General features: G+C 40.1%; 1 protein-coding gene across 1 annotated transcript in view; it reads left to right on the forward strand.

Annotated features, from left to right (window-relative positions):
* LOC307238629 (guanine nucleotide exchange factor VAV3-like) overlaps positions 1 to 22,500 on the forward strand; it is a 53,711-nt gene that overhangs the window by 759 nt on the left and 30,452 nt on the right. The window contains exons 2-11 of the mRNA XM_080011697.1: positions 7,142 to 7,258; positions 13,051 to 13,109; positions 14,016 to 14,081; positions 16,279 to 16,393; positions 17,177 to 17,272; positions 18,068 to 18,136; positions 18,236 to 18,339; positions 20,029 to 20,128; positions 20,545 to 20,640; positions 21,837 to 21,905. Coding sequence (XP_079867823.1) covers positions 7,142 to 7,258; positions 13,051 to 13,109; positions 14,016 to 14,081; positions 16,279 to 16,393; positions 17,177 to 17,272; positions 18,068 to 18,136; positions 18,236 to 18,339; positions 20,029 to 20,128; positions 20,545 to 20,640; positions 21,837 to 21,905 — 891 coding nt within the window. The remainder of the gene's footprint in view (positions 1 to 7,141; positions 7,259 to 13,050; positions 13,110 to 14,015; positions 14,082 to 16,278; positions 16,394 to 17,176; positions 17,273 to 18,067; positions 18,137 to 18,235; positions 18,340 to 20,028; positions 20,129 to 20,544; positions 20,641 to 21,836; positions 21,906 to 22,500) is intronic.

A 22,500-nucleotide genomic window follows, 5' to 3' on the forward strand; every position in this document is an offset into this window, starting at 1 on the left:
AGTAGTAATAGTATTAGTAGTAGTGGTAATATAAGTAATAGTAGTATTATTTGTAGTTGTGGTAGTAGAAGCAGTAGTAGTATTATTAGTAGAAGTGGAGTAGAAGTAGTAGTTGTATTATTATTATTAGTAGTAGTAGTATTTTTAGTATAAGTGGTAGTAGAAGTAGTAGTAGTAGTATTAGTAGAAGTGGTAGTAGAAGTATTATTATTATTATAATTATTATTATTAGTAGTAGTAGTACTATTAGTTTAGTGGTAGTAGTATTACTAGAAGTGGAAGTCGTAGTAGTGTTATTATTATTCAGAATCAGAATCAGAATAGTATTTCTTGCCAAGTAAGTTTACATGAACAAGGAATTTGTCTTGGTGTTCGGTGCATACATGAAACATAAATGTAAAACAATAAGTCAAATATTCTTAAAATATATAAGAATATGTACAAAATAAGGCTGTTTTTTTTTTAAATAAAGATGTACATTAGTGTTAGTATTATTAGTAGAAGTGGTAGTAGAAGTAGTAGTATTAGTAGTAGTGGTAGTAGGCTATTACTCAGCTGCTGCAATCCATGTTTAAACTTTGACCGTTCCTTTTCAAATAAAGCTTTTTATTTGAATAAAAGTGTTTATAGTAGTGGACTGCAATATATCTACGATATGTCGTCTATATATTGTCAATGTAGCGTCTTTCACTGGTAGTGTATTGCGTGGTGTGTATCGCAACTAGACAAATACATATCCTAATGCAAACAAATACTGTATCCAATATATACGGATATATCGTCAATATTATCGTTGTATGTCCATATGGATAGAATGATTTTTATTATAACCTTTTATTTGGCAGGCGAGTGCATATCCTGATGACAATGCACAAAAAAATAAACGCTTTTCATGTATAAATATAAATCCTGAAAAAAAAACCCCGAAAGTAATGTGAGTGCGCTAGCAATGTAGTAAAATGTAAAATATAAAGTATAAGTTACCAAACAGTGACTGTCATTAAGACTTTGTCATCTCAGCCCAACGGGAACGACGGGAAATTAGAATGAATTACAACTTATACTGGTAGTTTGTGTTCCCATGTTTATTTTCTGAATTATTTACTGTAACTGCAAATGGCTTTATGATGGAGCAAGGTTATTCCCAGCATAGTGTTACAGTGCCAGGCCCATGGGGCTGGTTCAAATAAGACCTCCCCGCCCCCCAACAGATTCCCTCCCATTCACTGGAGAGACTTGATAAAATCTGGACTTTGATCCACCCCTGAGTTAGACACACCAACGCTACAGTATTTGTTCAGCTACTTGGAGCTCGCTCTAAAATCCTTAAGTGGAAGCTTTGCAATCGCAAACATTTGCACAAATTTCTCCTCGAATGCAAAACCATTAGCACAATATCCGACTGGATTCACCTAAAATGAAAGAATGTGTGTGAAAGCGATGGAGATGCCACTATTTTCAAAAGCTTCATCTTTACTGATGAGGATTATGAGGTTTTTGCACATTTTAACTGCACATTTTACACTTTACCATGTGTATATAGATATGTTTATACGTATATATATAAATATGTTTCTTAATAATTATTATATGTTGTGTGTAAATATGTTGTATGTAGATTTGGAGCTGTAACAAAAGTAATTTCCCCCTGGGATTATTAAAGTATTTCTGATTCTGATTCTGATTAACGTGTTCCCTTCTGCCGTCGGTTGTTGCAGTTTTCAACTTATCACAAAGAAGACAGATAAGAAACATGATGAGAAAATGTACATATTATTGAAATAATATTTATATTCATCCTAAATATATTACAACTCCTTGGATTTGCTTTGTTATTTATTGTTTTCCTTTGCATATAAGTTAGATAGATAGATACTTTATTCATCTTCAAAGGGAATTGCAGTGTCACAGCAGCTAAGCAGATAAGTAATAAGTAATACAGGTAAAAAAGGAAAAAATAAAGATAGAAACTACACTAAATAGATGATACAAAAATGTGGAAATATGCAATAAATGTAGAAATTTACAATAAACAATAACAAATAAACCTCACAATAAACGATGTACTAAACATAGTAATAATACAAAAAACAAACAATGAATAAATGAAAATGATAAATATAAAGCAATACATGGACAAAAAACAAGAAAATAAACCAAAAAAATGAACAAGAAACACGAAAATAATTGCAATATAGTAATAGCAAACAATAACATAAATGAACAAGAAAATGTCGCCAACTTTTAGAAAACAAAAAAACTGAATCGAAGTTTTCTTTATTTTAAAGTCAGTCTCTCTAAAAAAACCAACATGTTTTCCATCATATTTCCTCCATCGCTGGGTATCCATCTGTCCCAGTGGATGAACAATGGCCACCGTGGCCTGCAGCTGTAGGCCGTCTGGGCTCGGTCTCTAGCTCCTTGTGTGTCAGTGGCTCAGCATTTTAAATGGACGCTCCCTGTGTGTGTGTGTGTGTGTATGTGTCTGTGTGTGTCAGTGGCTCAGCGTTTAAATGGACGCTCCCTGTGTGTGTGTGTGTGTGTGCGTGCGCTCGCGTGCGTACGTGTGTGTGTGTGTCAGTGGCTCAGTGTTTTAAATGGATGCTCCCTGTGTGTGTGTGTGTGTGTGTGTGTGTCAGTTGCTCAGAGTTTTAAATGGACACTCCCTATGTGTGTGTGTGTGTGTGTGTGTGTGTGTGTGTGTGTGTGTGTGTGTGTGTGTGTGTGTGTGTGTGTGTGTGTGTGTGTGTGTGTCAGTTGCCCAGCGTTTTAAATGAACGCTCCCTGTGTGTGTGTGTGTGTGTGTGTGTGTGTATGTGTGTGTGTGGGTCTGGATGTGTGTCAGTTGCTCAGAGTTTTAAATGGAAACTCCCTATGTGTGTGTGTGTGTGTTTATGTGTGTGTGTCTGTGTGTGTGTGTGTGTGTGTCAGTTGCCCAGCGTTCTAAATGGAGGCTCCCTGTGTGTGTGTGTGTGTGTGTGTGTGTTTGTGTGTGTGTGTCTGTGTGTGTGTGTGTGTCAGTTGCCCAGCGTTCTAAATGGAGGCTCCCTGTGTGTGTGTGTGTGTGTGTGTGTGTGTGTGTGTGTGTCTGTGTGTGTGCGTGTGTGTGTGTGCGTGTGTGTGTGTGTGTGTGTGTGTGTGTGTGTGTGTGTGTGTGTGTGTGTGTGTGTCAGTGGCTCAGCGTTTTAAATGGACACACCCTGTGTGTGTGTGTGTGTGTGTGTGTGTGTGTGTGTGTGTGTGTGCGCGTCAGTGGCTCTGTGTTTTAAATGGACGCTCCATTGTGTTTCTGAGCTGGGATGTTTGCGGAGGCAGGGAGCATGAAGGAGAAGGACCAGAGGGCCCAGGGAGCAGTGTACTGTGCATAAGTCGCTCTGAGAGCTCTGAGGACACTGCTTTTACTCAGCTTTTGCCTCTAAACCAAGGCCTGGGTATAATGACTGAACACGCTCCAGAGCTGACGGTGACCAGTGCTGGAAGAAGGACTCAGAGCTTCTACTTTGGTTAAAAGTTCAGATGCACACGCACCAACTCTGGTAAAAGTGAAAGTAGTCGTATTCAGTCTGTTATGTGCCCTGAAGTGCTCAACAGATCCTTGTGTTTCTTGCTTTTGATAGATATATTAAAATTAATGCTGATTTGAAGAATGCACACTGATATGAATCCATATTTTCACAAAACAAAATGGATATGAATTTAAATCAGACTTGAGAAAAAACCCTGAAGTTACAGGACTGCGTTAGAAATGTAGTAGTTATAATATATTCTTCTTCTTCTTCTTCTTCTTCTTCTTCTTCTTCTTCTTCTTCTTCTTCTTATTATTATTATTATTATTATTATTATTGCTTTGAAACGTAGTGGAGTAAAAGTCCAAAGAAACTGAATATAGTTAAATACTTGGAAAAAGTACATATATAATTTGTACTTTGTTACTTTCTACCACTGATGGTGAAATACTGTGTGTGTATGTGTGTGTGTGTGTGTGTGTGTGTGTGTGTGTGTGTGTGTGTGTGTGTGTGTGTGTGGATTAGGAAATAAAAAGTAGAATGAGGCAATAAGGGAGTGGGAGAGATTTAAGAAATGACTTAAATCAACATTTAATTGACAGGTAGCTGTGAAACTGCTAAATATAATTGTTGTTGTGTTGTTATTTTTAATTGTTATGCCTTGAAGGATAGAAGCCAATTTTTTGTTTTTTAATAAAATTCACACTACATATTTATTTCTATTTTTATTCATCTCAATATTTATTTATCTGGACTAGCTGGTGAGTACATTTAAATGCTGCGTTTCAACAGAGGACTGTTGAAGATACAGCATCACATCATACATGCGCCGAGACAAACGGCACAAAATCATATTCAGAAACACAAGTATAATTGGGATTATATCACAGATCTGCAGCGGTTACTCTACAAACACGCATATCACATCGTCGTTTTCTGACGCGAAATAGATTTTTTTGGACGATCAAAATGTGCCGCGAGTGTATTTGGAAACAGCAACGTGGCTTTTAATAAGAATCTGTCCTTCTTTATGAAAGACCAAGTTCCGTACCTCATCCAAAAAATAAAAACAAAACGTTCCTGGAGGCTGTGTTAGTCGATCTGGTAAGCTACTGATTCTTATACGTCTTTTATATATATATATATATATATATACTTAAAGATTAAGGGTTACAATATACACTATATATACAGTTTATAAGTCTATGTGGCTTTAAAGCTGTGGTCGTGGCGTCTCTCCATTATCATTTTAGAATTTATTTTAGAGCACTCAAGAACCCTTACCAAATTCAGTAAAATGACATAGAACAGGAACTCGAGTTCAAACTATGCGGACAGAGAGCGGAACCCACTTCCTCTGTAGATGGAGGAGGACCCCAGGGGGCTGCGGGTAATCGCGGGCGTCTCTGCGATGAGCCGCCACGATTAAGAGACACAAATCTTCAACATTCTGTTTCTTAGTACTTCTCTTCCTGTCTCGCGTACACGTCGCAGAGTCAGCAAACCGTTTTTTTTTTTTTTTTTTTAAAGTGGTAATCGGCAACGTTCGTCAAAATCGCCAAATCGTGAACATTGGTTTGCAAAAAGAAATCCCATATTTCGTGCTTTTTTTCTTTTGGCTGGACCTTTTTCGGAAACAGCCTTTTTCGGTGTATTTTGCGTCACGCGTATCCTCCTCCATACGCTGTATCCAGTGTGGGTGGGTGGCGGGGTCCGCCTCTGTCACCACCTCAAGTCACCAAGAAAAAGAAAAAATCGGAAGAAGACGTACTTTCGGGAAGGGATGGTCTGAGAGAGAAAACGGTGGCAAAGCCGGAAGGTTCCATTTTTTTTTTTTTTGGTAATGGAATTCTGAGACTTACCCAACGCAGACGACGTCACGGATTTCCACTTTAATCATAACTCCCTGGTCACTTGTTTGGAATTCAAATTCATACCGGAGCCGTCACCATCGTAATCTACTTGAATAGATTAGGGTTCTTTCTTTCGAAATAGCCAAAAGTGCAGAATACGTCGGAAAAAATTATATCTCCGAGTACATATCACCTTAAACAAGCACAACGGCCTGACCCCAAAAAAAGCTCACATGGGCAGTGGACGTGGCCGACCGACAGGAATGTCAGAAAACAACAGGGTTTGGGTTTTTTTTTTCTCCACGCCACTTGTTCTCAGTCTCTCCCTGCACGTCGAAGGATCTTAAAATGAACATTTTCTCTTATTGGGAGTGATGAACCGGACAGCCCCACCCGTCCATGTTTATTTCAGAATCTCCCATGAAAAAGGAATTCACATGGTGTCCCTGTGATCTTGGATAATTCCGACTGACACAGAACCCTCAGCAGCTTTGCCTCCAGAGCAATTTCTGGAGAAGTAAAAACCCTAATCTGGGATCAGGGTCTGACATAACCAGAGCCGTTCCATTTTGTGGAAGGATAACCTACATGAATGTGGGCTACTGTATACATTCAAATAATTTAATATATACCACTTACATTTAAATAAGTTTAAACAATATCTGACGATAAACCAGGATAAATGAACTATAAAATTACACTCCGTCCAAGTGCTTTTGTGGAGAAATTCAATTTTGTTTGGGATTGTAATATTTTATGACACATTGTATGAAATAAAATTAAATAAAATTAAATAAAATTAAATAAAATTGATTCAATTCAATGAAACAATTTTTATTGAAGCAATCAAAATGTTTATTTATGAATTACATTATATTCGGCGTGATATTCAATCTTAACGCAAATACTAATTCTTAATGAATAACGTCAATGTTTAATAACTTTTGCTATCTTGTTTTTGCTGTATTTACCTTTACTAGAGTTATGAAAGAAACTATAGTTTGATATTGTGTTTTAAGCACCGTTTGTCTGTGCTGATCACACTCACACCTTTTGAAAAGCAGCATGAAAACATCCTAATTTATTTCCACTTTGGACTCTGTGTGTGTGTGTGGGGTTGCATGTGGAGATGTTTGTACATTGCTATATAAAATGAATGCATTACGGTTTTCCATTGGATATAATTTCTTTGGTTTTCTTTCTTTTGTCGTTGCTGTAGCTGGTTCATGATTTAATCGGAAAATGTTGTCACTTTATTATGAGGCATTGTGAGGCATCGTAGTGTTGAATAAACTATAGGAATGTTTAAAACCTTGAGGATGAGGAAAATGAGGAAAAACTCATGAAATTAGAACATGAATAACACAAGGGTCATTAATCCTTAATTAAACATAATTCCTGAATTTCCCTCCGGGGATTAATAAAGTGTCTTATTAATATATTATTATGTTAATATTATATGTATTAATTTATCTTATCTTAATCCATTTAATTTATGTTTGTAATATATGTAAAGTTTTCTCAGAAAAACTCATGTGAATGTATTGAAAATTCCAAAATGTACTTAGCATTTTTGCAAATGCATTTTTACATTTTGAATACAATTTATCTTCTCAAAATCCAAGGACTCTGAACAACAAGGTAACATAGTAAATGACCAAACTCGATCTTAACAAATGGCAGCTTACGTGTGATACTCAATAGATGAAATATTTTGATATTCCCCCGAATCTCGTTTTAAGAATCAAGCGGCTCACGGTACCGTACGTTGTTTCTCTGTAGTTCCTGTGCCTGAAGAACATCCGCACCTTCCTGACGTCGTGCTACAACGTGTTTGGGATGAAGAAGATCGACCTCTTCGAGGCCTTCGACCTCTTCGATGTCCGGGATTTCGGGAAGGTAATACAACACCGACCAATCACGCCAACCACAGGCGTAGAGCCTTTCTTTGTCATCAGTTCCGTATGTGTTGTTTGGCCTTGAATTGGCTTACATGTGTTTTTTCAAAGCTTCAAAATGAGCAAATGGGGCCAGGTCATTGAATTGTCATGGTTCCAGGCTGGTGTGTCAGGGATCGATGTTTCCATCGATATATTGTTAATCGTCTGGGATTTTGGGATTTAGTATTGTGATATAGTTAAATGTTCATGTCATGTCATTTTATGAACTTCACACACTGTTCTAATCAATGGATCTGCTCGCTTGGTCATAATATCCATATTTCTAACATTTATTGCGTGTAAATACCTTGAGAAAGCACCATCAGTCACCCCCCAAAATATCGACAAATTATCGATATAAGCCCTATAATGTGCTCTTTACCACAACAGAAGCTGCAAAGGTACTTTGGGTCTTTTCCTTTGTTGGAAAAGAAAAAAAGATATATTTAGTATATATAACGGTAGAACTACAGCAGTTGGCGCAGCGTACGGCCCTGGGCGGAGCGCGGTTTTTCCACCGGCTCCACCGGCTTCGTGGTGAGGCGTCACAGCCACGTCCATGTTGTCGTGGAGACAGGAGCCGTATTGGAAACAATAGTGATTTCAATATTATTGACAAACAGTTTGATAATAAGTTTTATGTCTGAAATAGCACCAATGCTTTTTTTATTGTGTGAAAAGTATGAAACAATCTTTGGGATTTGTGCTTACTACTAATACATTACAACATGTTGATCTTGTCTCACAGCATGTCCTATACGATCTCTGCAGACACATTAAGTTCAACAAGGTCCTGCAGTCATACAGTTAAAAAGTATTAAAAAAAAGTTTTTTTTTATGGTGGCCTGCCATACATAACATAATTGAAATGTGATCTACAACTGTCATGGTTGAACTTGGGCAGTGGGATGTGCTTGCATTACTTCTCTGTGTGACCTGTATGTTTGTTTTTATTATTATGTTTGTTCTGATCTTTGTATTTAAAACGGGTCTGGATCAGTAAGCCAATGGGACCGCAGCTCCAGGTCTCTGCTACAATAGGTTCATATAAAACACTCTTTACAAGTCGTTTTATCTCTTGTTTCTACGGAAAAGGCTCGCGTAGCCGCGCACGGTTTACAAGCCTGGAGAAATGCCCCTGCGCGGCTGACGTGGCCGCTGCAGCTCCAACAGCGGATTGACAGGGCGACTGGTGTAGTTCGCACTGCAAGTAAAAGCTCAACATTTTCACCACATTTCTCTAGTAATTCTCTGAAGGGATCTGTGAATGTACTCTTTAATACACTACTGTAGGTCAGTGGGTTTGTAGCTCTCTGGCGGATTGCGGCTGATTCAGCTTAACTGTGGAAACATACATTCACTGTGATGTCATAGTGATAGTCATAGTCATAGTCCACTGCCTTTTTCTGAACAACTCCTGCATTTCACTATTTATAAATGTTTTTGGGTGAGTTCTGCAAATCTGGAAACAAAGTTGACACATTTAATTTGGAAGGAACACTTTGCATCAAATTGTAGCTGAATTTTAATAACCCTTTTTTCTGATTTTGTACGTTCGATTCAGTCAGAGCACTTCCTTTGAGCGAGGCTCAGTAGAGCCTGTTCGGCTCTGAATTGTGAACGGAATTCTCCCAAGAATCGTTTAACACCGTCGAAATGATTTATTCCCGTGGAATGCAAAGTATAAACCAGTCACATTCCATATGAATTATGCCAAATGCCTGGAGCTTTTATGCCCTGCACTTTGATTTAGTCCTCAGATTCGCTTGCCCTCCCTCTCCTTTAGCGGAGTGACTCCAGACTCCTGAGTAATTTCAAAGATTTGTTCGTTATGACCGACGTTGCGAGTCTTGCATCACTATTAGAAAGGCCATAATACTGTAATAAACCTAGTTCTCATGTTTTTTTTGTGGGCAGTGGCTCAGGAGGTTGAGCGGGTCGTCTAATAATCAGAAGATTGCCGGTTCGATCCCCGGCTCCTCCTGGTAGTGTGCTGATGTGTCCTTGAGCAAGGCACTTCACCCCCTAACTGCTCCCCGGGCGCCACTATATGGCAGCCCACTGCCCCGAGACACCACAGTTACTAGGATGGTGAAATGCATTTTGTTTGCTTGGTACTTGTGCAATGACAATTAGTTGAATCTAATTATTTTTCAAAAGTGTGCACGTGGCACCAAGTAGGTTGGGAAACGCTGCCCTAAAGGAGCCGCAATCCAATCTGCCGATCCATTAATCCCATAGGGGAGGTGTGCACACGTCCAAGGCGGGCGCCGTCATTTGGGCCGTGTCCCAGGGTTTTTCCATCAGACGGGCTCCTGCTCCACCAGGGAGAACATGCTTCACCGCTGCTTGTTAACCAAGCCGGCGCCTGCTGGGGTCAGTGGTCGTGGTGTGATGGACGGAGGCCAGGAAGACGTGTTCAGCCAAACTAGAAATGAAGCTCAATCTCTTCAACACCCCACCCCCCAGAGGATCCCGAAACATCCCAAAGAGAACATCGCAAATCTCAGCGCGTTTAATCCTCTTCAGTGGGGCTCTGCATGAGTCCACTGTGTAACCTACATTTCACTGCGCTGGCGGGAGGAAGGACGTTTGTGTTTCCCTTAATAAGGAATCTATGTCAGTTGATAATGTAAAATAATACTTTAATCAAAGTGATCAAATCTTGATGCACCACGGCTAAACAAAGTAAAATTTCTCAATTTTAATGTTAAAAACGAATTCCTCCGTAAAACACAATAATGTGTGTAAAACGAAGAAAACTGGATAATGTCTCATTCTGTTGTTCGGTATTCATAAAATCCCATAAGGATTAAGGAGTTTAAAAATCATTTTTGCATGTTACAATTTGCATTTTTTGGTTTTCAAATTTTTATCTATTAAGTTAAATAAATTAAATGTCTCTTTTGTGAAATGACCCAAAATACAAAAAAAAAAAAGCCACTACAGGAAACAATACATCAACATCATAGCCACCGCACCATTGCCTCTACGGCAAGTTTCTCTTGTCTCTTTCCCGTTGGGTCTCTTCAGTGTGAATTTGGATTTGAGATGTGTGGATTTGAGATGTGTGGATTTTGGATGCGTGCTCCCACAGGGACTAACCTGTGTTGTGGGGTTTTTTTTTTTTTCTTCTTCGAAGCTGTTTCTGAGCTTGCGGCTGTTTGTCTCTCATCCCACGTGACACGCTGGTGGCTTTCTCACCATGTAGGCGTGATGCGAGATAGCACGTCCCTTTGAAAGCGCCTCGGAAGTGTCTGCACTTTGTAATAATAAAAACATTATTGACGCTATTGAGAAAATAAAGAAAAGCTCCCAGTTAACATTTTATGAGTTTTTCCCAGTTTACATTCTCTCATAGTTCTTACTTCCCATAAATGAAATAACGGTGAAGTTGAACTATTATAAATTTGGTATTGAGAGAAATATTAACCCTAATTATACAGGGCTGGTCAGTAACGGTTGCCCGGTTGCCCTTGGCAACCAGAGTGACCCGTTTTGCAACCATTTTTGTGGCCTCTGGTTGCCCCCTTTGGCAACCACTTTTTAACATATGAAATAGGGACAGCAAACAGCAAAGCGTGCACCCCAAAATAAATATATTTGTCGCGTTAATGATATTTGAATATTGCTGTGACAGTCGGAACCAGAACCCTGCACGTGCGTTGGTGCGTTTTGGACGGCGGTAGAGCAGGGTTATTACAGTCAGGGATGCCAAAAACTCGCTTTTCGGTGATTGTTGCCTTTTTCATGTTAATTTGGGTGAGTTGTATGACGCGTCAAAACTGATCCTGCATATATGCATGATGTTCTTTCTTCAAAGTCTCTTGCAACAATTGGGACATGTTTACATATATATACATATTCATGTATACATATATATGTGTGTGTGTGTGTGTGTATGGGTGTGTATATATGTATGTGTATGTGTATGTATATGTATGTTAGTTGATTTTTCTAGGCAATTTGATCAAATTTGACAACTTATGGCCATAACAATCCAGTAACCGGTTCTTGTCTTTGTAGACAAGACAGACAGACAGACAGACAGACAGACAGACAGACAGACAGATAGATAGATAGATAGATAGATAGATAGATAGATAGATAGATAGATAGATAGATAGATAGATAGATAGATAGATAGATAGATAGATTGATAGATACTTTATTATTAAATAATAATAAAGCCATTCAATAAAAATATGAAGAAAAGATTGTGAGTTCACACTTGTACTTGTCGTTTTGTACTGCCGTTGTGAACGCACCTGGGCGGAGGAGGAAACCACCTTCCTCAGGCAAACAGAAGGTTGTGAGAGATAAGACGAGCTAGTAGAAGCTGCCACGTTTCAAATGGATGTACTATCATCTACAAATCTATCCACTGCGAGATGGAGTTGTTACTCAAAGTTCTAACCTACCTAATGCTTTGTTGATCTCCCTTTTATCACACTCCTCTGCTGTGTTCAGTTCTTTATTTGGACTCTGCACTTATTTATAGTTTGCGTAGATCTTCTTAGATCCCATTTTCCGTTTAAACCTATTCATATTATCCTATTTGACTTATTTAATCTATTAATTGTAACCTATTTCAACTATATATTCCTATATATATATCCTATATAACTTATTGAAGCTTATAATTTTATCCCATTTCACCTAGAACATCACCTCAACTATAATTATTACCGTTAAGGTTTAATTAATTAACGAAATAATTAATTAATTACAAAGTATAATATGTTATAACTCTTTTTTTAACTGAACCTATTCATTGTAACCCATTTAACCTATTCATTGTACCCCAGTTCTCTTATTTAATCTGATCATTTTATTCCATTTATCTTATTTGTTGTATCCTATATAATGCATACCTATAAATTGTATCCTGTTTAACTTATTTAACCTATTAATTGCATCCTCATTAAACGTATTAACCGTAATTACTGTATCCTATTTAACTTCATTTTATCCTATTTACTTGGCAAATTTGGCTTGTGATTCTGATTCGAAAAACACATGCGCGCGCACACACACGGCCACAGGCACGCACGCACACACACACACACACACACACACACACACACCCTTGTGCGCGCGCACACACACGCACGCATGCACGCACGCACACACACACACACACACACACACACAAACACACACACACAAACACGCACGCACATGCACACGCACACGCACTGCAGTTTGGATTCCTTCCAGTATTATGAGTAAATTAAACTGATATGTCTCAGTGTTTATCATGAACACATGTGTATCTTCACTTGACGAGATCATAAATAGATATTTCTCATCATTAATAATTCTTTGAATCTTTAGAGACTGCTGGGACCCTTTGCTGCAGCCTTGGCTTCAACGGTCTCATATCTTGTATTACTTCTGCCGGCAAGATAAAAATAACCAAATTTACAAAACGGATACACTGTACACCTTTCCTGCCTCCACACACACACACAATACGGTCGAGACTTCACATAGGAAACGGCCAGGATGTCTGTGTGTGTGTGTGTGTGTGTGTGTGTGTGTGTGTGTGTGTGTGTGTGTGTGTGTGTGTGTGTGTGTGTGTGTGTGTGTGTGTGTGTGTGTGTGTGTGTGTGTACATTTCCCTGTGTTTATGTGGGTCTGTAAATGACTTTCACAGTTTGATTGACATTGACTCAGCTCATTTAAAATTGAGAAGAAATACATTTATATTTATATTTACACAAGTAGTATTATTATTCCATCCCTCAGGTGATGGAAACTCTGTCCAAACTCTCCTACACGATCATCGCACAGCAAGCAGGATTTAAGTAAGTATATTATTCTAACCAAATATTTTTCTGAAAAATACTTGTAACTTGCTAATACTTATTATTATTATTATTATTATTATTATTATTACTTTGTTTTTGTTCATGAAAAATTGACGTCAGTGGTATAGGGCTGTCATGGAACCGACTAATCCATGAACACGATGAATAAGACTTGTATTCGGGACAGTTCCAACATGCCGTCATCCGAGTTTTGTGCAAGATGCCTGCCCGATATTAGACCTGGCATTTGTAAATACCTCAGATAATTAATCCCCCAAATGGACTTTTCGATTGGACTTTAACTAAAGGAATATAAGACACGAACTCTGACAGACTACATACGCAGAAGCACAGAAGCACAGAGATAACCGTCATAAACATGAAGTAGGTGTTGCGTTTGGAACGCGGATAATGTAACATTATCTTTTTACTTTATTCATTTATTCTAACAATTACACAATGACAAGATTTACTTTATTACTATTTAACTTTATTATGTTTGGAAATAATTAGGTTAAAGGTTAGTTATAACATTAACCTTAATAAAATCGAAAGCATTGCAAACAGTCCTTGAAGAGCATTACGTCACAGACGTCACCCCGTCACACACGTCATACCAACCAACCTGGACCCTGTGTATTGCTACCTGCAGCTGTACTTATAATTATTATTATTACCCATACCCTGAATATATTCCATTTCTCAGTGCACGGTGCACCTGAAACCACAGCTCAGTTTCTGGTCTCACCACATCCACTTCCTCAGAGCGTTTACAGTGGAAAAAAACAAAACGCTGCTGTGTGCAGGCTAGAGACCCACAATTTAGTGGTTGCATGTTCATTTTCACAAAGAAGCGATGCAAAATATGCACTCAAAATGGAACCTCCTGTCCTTGTTCCCCAGGCCCTTCCCCACTGAGGAGAGCCTGAAGGACGAGGACATCTACAACAACCTGGAGGACCTGATGGAGTGTGTACAAGGGCTTTTAGATCTATATATCTATATCCTTATCTATGACTATATTTACATCTATATCTATATGTCCATATCCATAGCTGTATGTATTATATGTATATCTATATATGTATGTCTATATCTATACACCTACATCTAAATTTAAGTCTCTATCTATATCTATATCTATATCTATAAAGCTGCTTTCACATATGCACTCCGGGCAATGTCCGGACAATGTCCGGATTTACCCTTTCACACATGTAGCAAAAAAAACGTCCGATTGTCAGTGTCAGATGCGTTTACACTACCTGGAAATAATCTGTTTGGTTCAGTCGAGAGGCGGAGCCTGGAGTAGAGCGTGTAGGAGGTAGGACGTGATGCAATGACGCTTCTGATACTGATACGGATACGCTTCTGATACTCCATGTATATGGACGTATCCGCAATATAAACGAGAGTGGAAAGGAATAATAAAGAAAGCAGAAAGCAACAGGGAGACTCAGTAGTGTTTTAAAATGTAATTTCATACATACATTTAAAACAAACGAAAAGAAATATCTTTTTCTTCTTCCTCTTTGGGCTGCTCCCGTTAGGGGTGGGTCCAATACCTTCTGTTCTGCGCATCTTCCCCCCTTACACTGACCCCCTGCATGTCCTTCCTCACCACATCCATAAACCTTCTCTTTGTCCTTCCTCTTTTCCTCTCGCCTGGCAGCTCCATCCTCAGCCTCCTTCTCCCAGTGCAACTCTCACCTCTCCTACACACGTGTCCAAACCATCTCAATCTGGCCTCTCTCACTTTTCCACCAAACTGTCCAACCAGAGCCGTCCCTCTAATGTGCTCTTTCTTAATCCTGTCCATCCTTGTCACGCCAAGTAAGAAACTCAGGAATTAAAATAAATCAAAATATTTCTCTATGAGATTTATTATATGTTGCTATATTATTATCACACGATCTGCATATAGAGCGGGGGGACTGCCCCGACGGGCAGTCCCTCCGCATCCCAGTTATCAGCTCTGCTGTGTTGCTCCGTTTGCCAAGAGCGGCAAAATGCCTAGAACCGGAGCTGGGGGTCCATGTGCCTTTTATTTATTTTTTTTGAGCTCCTGCCACTTTTAGAGTTTCTGTACGGCACTGTCCAGGGAAGAATGATCGCGAGAAGTTTCTCGACAGCGATGAGCAGAGAGGGCGAGAGCCTCCGCCCCTTCTCTCTCACTCCCTCCGCCTCCCTCCCTCTCCCCCTCCCTCTCTGCTCCAGTTTCAGAACACGGTAAACTGCACTTACACCGTTTCAATGCGTGAGTAAAAAGAAATCCGTCATCAATGTCAATTGGACGATTTAATCGTAAATCTGCCCAAGCCTACGCGTGCACAAAGATTCTCACCAAGGGAAATTAGTGGCGCACGATAGAGATGTCATCAACACGCGACACGCCCACTTGCCCGCTGTGAATGATCCGGACAATTACCTGCTCTGTTCCCACAAACCGCTCGATCGGACATTACCTGGACTTTGTACTAGGGCTGGGTACAGTACGGGTAATGTCCGGGTCAAATGCTTCGGACATTTGCGTTCACACATACAGCTCATCGGGTTAAAGTCTGGATAATTTCAGGCTTACAGTGCATTTGTGAAAGTGGCTTAAGGATCTATCTATCTATCTATCTATCTATCTATCTATCTATCTATCTATCTATCTATCTATCTATCTATCTATCTATCTATCTATCTATCTATCTATCTATCTATCTATCTATCTATCTATCTATCTATCTATCTATCTATCTATCTATCTATCTATCTATCTATCTATCTTTCTTCCTATCTATCTATGTCTAGATAGATAGATCGATGTTGTTTCTATACCGACATCTATATGTCTATATCCATATCTAAACCTCTATCTCTACACATCTATATCTATATATCTATACCTACCTATATCTACTGTATATGTCAATGTCTATATCCATATCTATACCTATATCAGTCTATATATGTATATATGTATAGTAAATGATATTCAATCGATGTGTGTGTATATTTCTACATCTAGATATCTATCTTCCCATCTATTTCCCTCTATATATACAGATAAATAGATAGTGTGTGGGTGTGTGCGTTTGTGTGTGCGTTTGTGTGTGTGTGTGTGTGTGTGTGTGCGTGTGTGTGTGTGTGTGTGTGTGTGTGTGTGTGTCTTCCTCAGCGAGGGTGGTGATGAAGAGGAGGACCTGTACGCAGCGGTTTATGGGGTGCAGGACGACTATGACGGGGACGAAATCTACGAAGATCTGATGCGGACGGAGCCGTACGCACCCACGGTGAGGCCACCGTTCATCGCCGCCGTTCGAGTCGAGTTAGACCCGAAAAAACATTCGATGGGAGTCATTGGGATCAACTTAAAAAAGAAATTGGTTTTAAATTGTTGAACCGGCATAGTCAGGCGTCGTCATGTGATTTACCTCCCGTTGCTATGGTAACGTTAATCAAACTAGCGAAGGGTCAAATTGACGACAAGCGATCTCCTTCTGATTGGACTGATGTATCTGAATAATAACTTGACATAAATAATTAGCAGTTGTTGGACCTTTCTTTTTTTTGGCACTTTTGGTTATACTTGTAACTTTAAGTCAGAGTCTCCACCCACCGTTAACACACAACTAGACATAGAGAGCATTTTCATTTTGGATGTCTTACACTGAACCGATGTTGTCCCTGAAATTAGGTTAAAAACAAGGGAATTAAATATGTGTATATAATACGTGTGCGTGGCTTCATATTGGAATAAAACAGTCCTAAGCTGCTGTGTTTCCTGGAAATAACAATGTAGATAATATGTATTAAAAAAATATATAATATTATGAAAGAAAATATATATATAAAATAACTATGTGACGTTATGTTCAAATATCATCATACTGATAAAGTACTAACTAAAATAATAATAAAAAAATATGATGACATTTTTTTTGCACTGCCCTAGTACACACTGTATAGGCTTACATATACATGCACGCACACATACCCACACACACACACACACACACACACACACACACACACACACACACACTGATCATCCACAAGTTTACCTTTCTGTCCAGAAGCAGCAGGTGGAGCTGGACGTTCGCAGCTGCTGCCTCTCTGAGATCAAACAGACGGAGGAGAAATACACTGAGACGCTGGAGTCCATAGAGAAGGTTAAAAGCCTCTTTACTGTTTTAAATAATGATGTATTCCTGACGATGGATAGTTATGACATAGTTACTGAATAGTAGGTATACAAGGGAGGAATATGTGTTGCCTACAGTCCAGTGTTGGGCTCGTTACTCAAAAAATGTTATTTATTACTCATTGCTTGTTGCTCTCCTCAAAAGTAGAGAATGACTTTACTTGTTACTTTCTGCCGACAGTAATTCAGTCCACTACTTGTAAATGTACTTTTCCGTTACACCCCACTCAGGGTGATCCCCGGTAAGCGCAGGCTTCAATCACCGACTCTACCTGTGTTTTCTACGTGCACCAGAACGCCATCGGCTCGGTCGTCAACACTCACCTGGTGTAGTCGCAGCGCGGTGGCAGACGGGCAAATCTTATAACTGTCCATGATCCATCCAGTGAGCAATTTCCCCGAGCGCCACGTTCCCTCCGTCCATGTTTGTTCACACGTACACTCGCTCCCTCGCGCAGATACCGTAAAGCGCCGCGACGTCAAATTATTGCCGTAAAGCAGTTCTGCTGCCGATTTGCGTCACAGCTTAAGGGCGGGAGCGCCTTTGATATCAAAATGGGATTTCTCCGATCATGGATATAAACTCAAAAAGTAATATAATACTGGTGTCATCATTATGATTCATTATTGTTATGATTGATATTTTTATTTTTCTTCTTCTTCTTCTTCTTCTTCTTCTTCTTCTATATATAATTTTAAGTCACCGCAGTTCAATTATAGTAGAATTTGAATAGCTTCTAATTCCGATCTCTCTTCTGTGCAGTACTTCCTGAATCCGCTGAAGAAGTTCTTCTCAGCGGCAGAAATCGAAAAGGTCTTCCTCAACATTCCTGTAGGTTTTCCACAACCCCCCCCTGTCCTCCCAAAAATCTTTTCTGGTTTTGTGTAAAATGATGATTCATTTTTTTGGGGGGTGTTGTTTTGGTTGCAGGACCTGGTGAAGGTCCACCAGAGCCTGATGGTGGACGTGCAGGACTCCATCCTGAACAGGAACGCCCTGAACCTCTACCACATCTTCATCACCTACAAGGAGAGGTCAGAGGTCGCATATTATAACTACTCAATATTCACTCTCATATCGGCCCAACTCCATTTTTACTCATCAAATATTCAACTAGTTAGGCCATATCAGAAATTATACAATTCTATGTCTGCTGCGGTCACATACGGTGCAGTGAAATGATAGAAGGGCAAATTCTGAAGCCGGTGCAACACTAATTTGGAAGACATTTTTTAAATAGAATAATCGAAATCAGAAAAATATACATACAAGAATAAGGAAATGTAAGCAAATAAATATATATTTTCCCTATATATATTTTTTCTTTCAAGCAAAAACATATACGTAAAAAATGTAGCAATTATTTTCTAAATGGGAAAAATAAATGACACTAAGCAAGATACAACTAATATTTCTTGATATGAGATATAAGCATTTACGTTTTTGCTTATTTTCTTTGCTTCTTGTTTATATATTTCATATGCAGAAGCGAAATATAGCAAATAATATATGATTTTTTTTGTGTTTATTTCTACACATCTAGATTAATACATGTGTTATATTTTTATAATATTTTGCTTTTTTAATTCCTATATATATATATATATATATATATATATATATACAGTATATATATTTATATATATATATACTGCATATATATACTATATATATATACATATATACACAGTATACGTATATATACACAGTATACTGTATATATACAGTTTCTTTATATATATATATAAATATTCCGAATTTTGTTGATTTCATATAAATATCAAATACAAATATTGCAAGTTTAATATTTGTAAAAATACAGGAAAGGTTCGTCAAGACATTTTTCTGTCAAAATGTATAAAAGGTGTTTATTAACCTCCTCCCCTTCTCCTCCCCTCCTCACCTCGCCCTCCCTCCTCCTTTCCTGTCCACCTTTCCCCCTTCTACTCCTCTTCCTCCTCCTTCCTCTCCTCCTTCTCTTCCTCTTACTCCTCCTCCTCCTCCACCTCCCCTTTCTCCTCCTCCTCCTCACCTCCCCTTCCTTCTCTCCTCGTCTTCCCCCCTCCTTCCTGTCCTCCTTTCCCCCTTCTAACCCTTCTTCCTCCTCCTTCCTCTCCTCCTCTCTTCCTCTTCCTCCTCCCCTCCCCTTCCTCTTCCCCTCATCTTTCCTCCTCCTTCCTCTCTTCCTTTCCTCCTTATACTACTCTTCCTCATCCTCCTTCTCTTCATCTTCCTCCTCCTCCTCCTCCTTCTCCTTCTCCTCCTCCACCTCCCCTTTCTCCTCCTCCTCCTCACCTCCCCTTCCTCCTCTCCTCATCTTCTCTCCTTTCCTCATCTCCCCTCCTCCTTCCTCTCCTCCTTTCCTTCTTCTACTCCTCTTCCTCCTCCTCCTCCATCCTCTCCTCCATCTCTTCCTCTTCCTTTTCCTCCCTTCTCTACCTCCTCCTCCTCCTTTTCCTTTTCTTCCCTTTCTCTTCCTCCTTTTTATCCTCCTCCTCCTCATCCTCACCTTCCCTTCCTCCTCTCCTTGTCCTCCCTCCTCCTTCCTCTCCTCCTTCTCCTACTCCTCCTTCTTCCTCCTCCACTCTTCCTCCACCTTCCTCCTTCTCCACTTCCTTCTTCCTTTCCTTCTCTTCCTCTCCTCCTCCTCCTACTCCTCCTTTCTCTCCTCCTCCTCCTCCCAATTCTCCTTCCTCTCTCCTCCCCTCCTCCTCCTCCTCCAGGTTGTTGATCTATGGGATCTACTGCAGTCAGGTGGAGATCGCAATCGCGGTGTTAGACCTGATCTGCAAGGAGAAGGAGGACATCCGCCTCAAGCTGGAGGTGACACACACGCACACACACACACACACACACACACACACACACACACACACACACACACACACACACACACACACACACAAACAATAAATTTACATAATAAAATAACATTTTCAGTTCAAGTCTCATTATGTGAACGAGGCTCAATAGAAAATTCTCATGAAAAAATTGTAAAATACTAATATTTACAATATTTAAGAATTTCTAATGAGAACATTTTCAATTAAATATCTTCCTATGGACCCCATAATGGCTTGAACCGCTTGGGATCTGCAACGGTCAGAAATCCTGCTCTAGTGCCTATATTGCGTATAGTTATATGATCCTTATGTCATATTTCATTGTGGGTCCACCCTAAAGGTTATAAAAGCAGCATGAATTTGATATTTTTTTTTTAACTCGTGTATTTGTGTCAGGAATGTGCCAAGAGGGCGAACAACGGGAAGTTCACGCTGAGAGATCTGCTGGTGGTTCCCATGCAGAGAGTCCTCAAGTACCACCTGCTGCTCCAGGTAAACCCCAAACTGGGAGGATTTGTATGTTGTTCAAACAGATACAATCAAAACATCAAATAAATGTCAATGCGCTTCAAAAGGTTGTCAAAAGTTACGTGGACCTTCCGTGCTCTCCCTGTGCTCTCCGCGTGGGTTTCCACTTGATTTTTCTTCATCTCCTCATCGCTGATAGTATACGTGCCTCCACAAAACTAGTAAAAATAAATAAAAAATAGTATGTCCCATACACGTCATACTGTACCTTCTTTAACTGATGAAGCGTCAGAATTTCTTTAGTGCAATTCCAGGAATGGCCGCACGGGTGCGACATATTCCACGTCTTAGCCGCGCTTGCACTGACTCTGCCGGGAATGTTCACCCTTCAGGAGCCATAGTTTGAAATGTTCTGCTTGTCTCCATCCTGTGTGAGTCTTTTCAGGGTTATTGGCGCTGGTAAAAAAAAAAAAAAGAAACAAGACTTAAGTTCTTACACACACACCGTATTTCTTTTTGCAACGGAGAGCTGCCTCTTGTATGCTTACCTGTCCCTGAAATATATCCCAAAAATACACACGCAATTTCACTGATAAATGTGTGACACTGAGTAATGACTCATATATGAATCAGAGGTCAGTGCTGTCGCCTGTAAAAGGGGGGGAGGGGTGAAAGGAGGATGGTTTTAATTGGTTTGTAGCACTTCCCAGTTCCATGTAACCCAGCCACCCCCCCCCCCCCACCACACACGCATACACACACACACACACACACACACACACACACACACACACACACACACACACACACACACACACACACACACACACACACACACACACTCCTTGGAAGAAACCCGTTATCTGGGGGTTGATCAAGGTGAGAAAGGCTTTGGAATAATTATGTCCCCACAAGCCCCCCCCCTGTCATTTCCTCACACTCACACACACACACTTACACACACACACACACACACACACACACACACACACACACACACGCACGCACGTGCACACGCACACGCACCCAAGAAAGTCTTGGGTGCATCAAGGTCCCCACAAACCCTTGAACCCCTGTCATGTCCTCACACATACCCTCACACACACACACACACACACACACACACACACACACACACACACACACACACACACACACCTGTGTGTGTGTGTGTGTGTGTGTGTGAGTGTGACCTCATCATTTTGTCTCCCAAACAACAGGAGCTAGTCAAACACACTCCCGACGCCGCTGACAAGAGCAACCTGCGGATGGCGCTGGACGCCATGAAAGTAAGTGTTTAGGAGGACGCCTCAGGCGCCGGGATTCGGGCTGGTTGCTAAATTGCAGGGGCCGCGGTGAAGGAGGTGAAGGCTGGATCACGCTTCTACGTGCACCAATGAAGAAAACACGTCCCTGCCGACGCACGCGGACCTGCGGGGCTATGGGTAACCGCAGGATGCAGAGGCTCGCAGAGGAGCCTCAACGCGCTGATTGGTTGAATTAACCAACTTCCTGCCGGGAGACGGGTGCGAAATGGAAAATAAAAAGTAGCAGATGGAAGTGCGCCTTGCGTGCGGGTGTCGAAATTTCTATTTGCAAATCCATATTTTATGGTTCCCCAAAATAAATTTTCCGTTCAATGTTTTGTCTACATTGTGGTTCAGTAAATGTGACACCGGCCCCCAGTGGACATGTAACGTAATCTATACTTAAGTGTAAAAGCAAACAACTGCCGGAACACGTCCCATCGACACCCGGGCTTTGGTTGAAAAATAATCCAGCCTTAATGCAACCAGGGCGCTTATTTTAAAGGACACGCAAGCAAAAGAAAAACACTCTGTGCGTCCGAATACCCAACTTTATGAAAAGAAAAACAGAGAAATA

The sequence above is a fragment of the Zeus faber genome (assembly GCF_960531495.2).
Source record: "Zeus faber genome assembly, chromosome: 12".
Classification (NCBI taxonomy): Eukaryota; Metazoa; Chordata; class Actinopteri; order Zeiformes; family Zeidae; genus Zeus; species Zeus faber.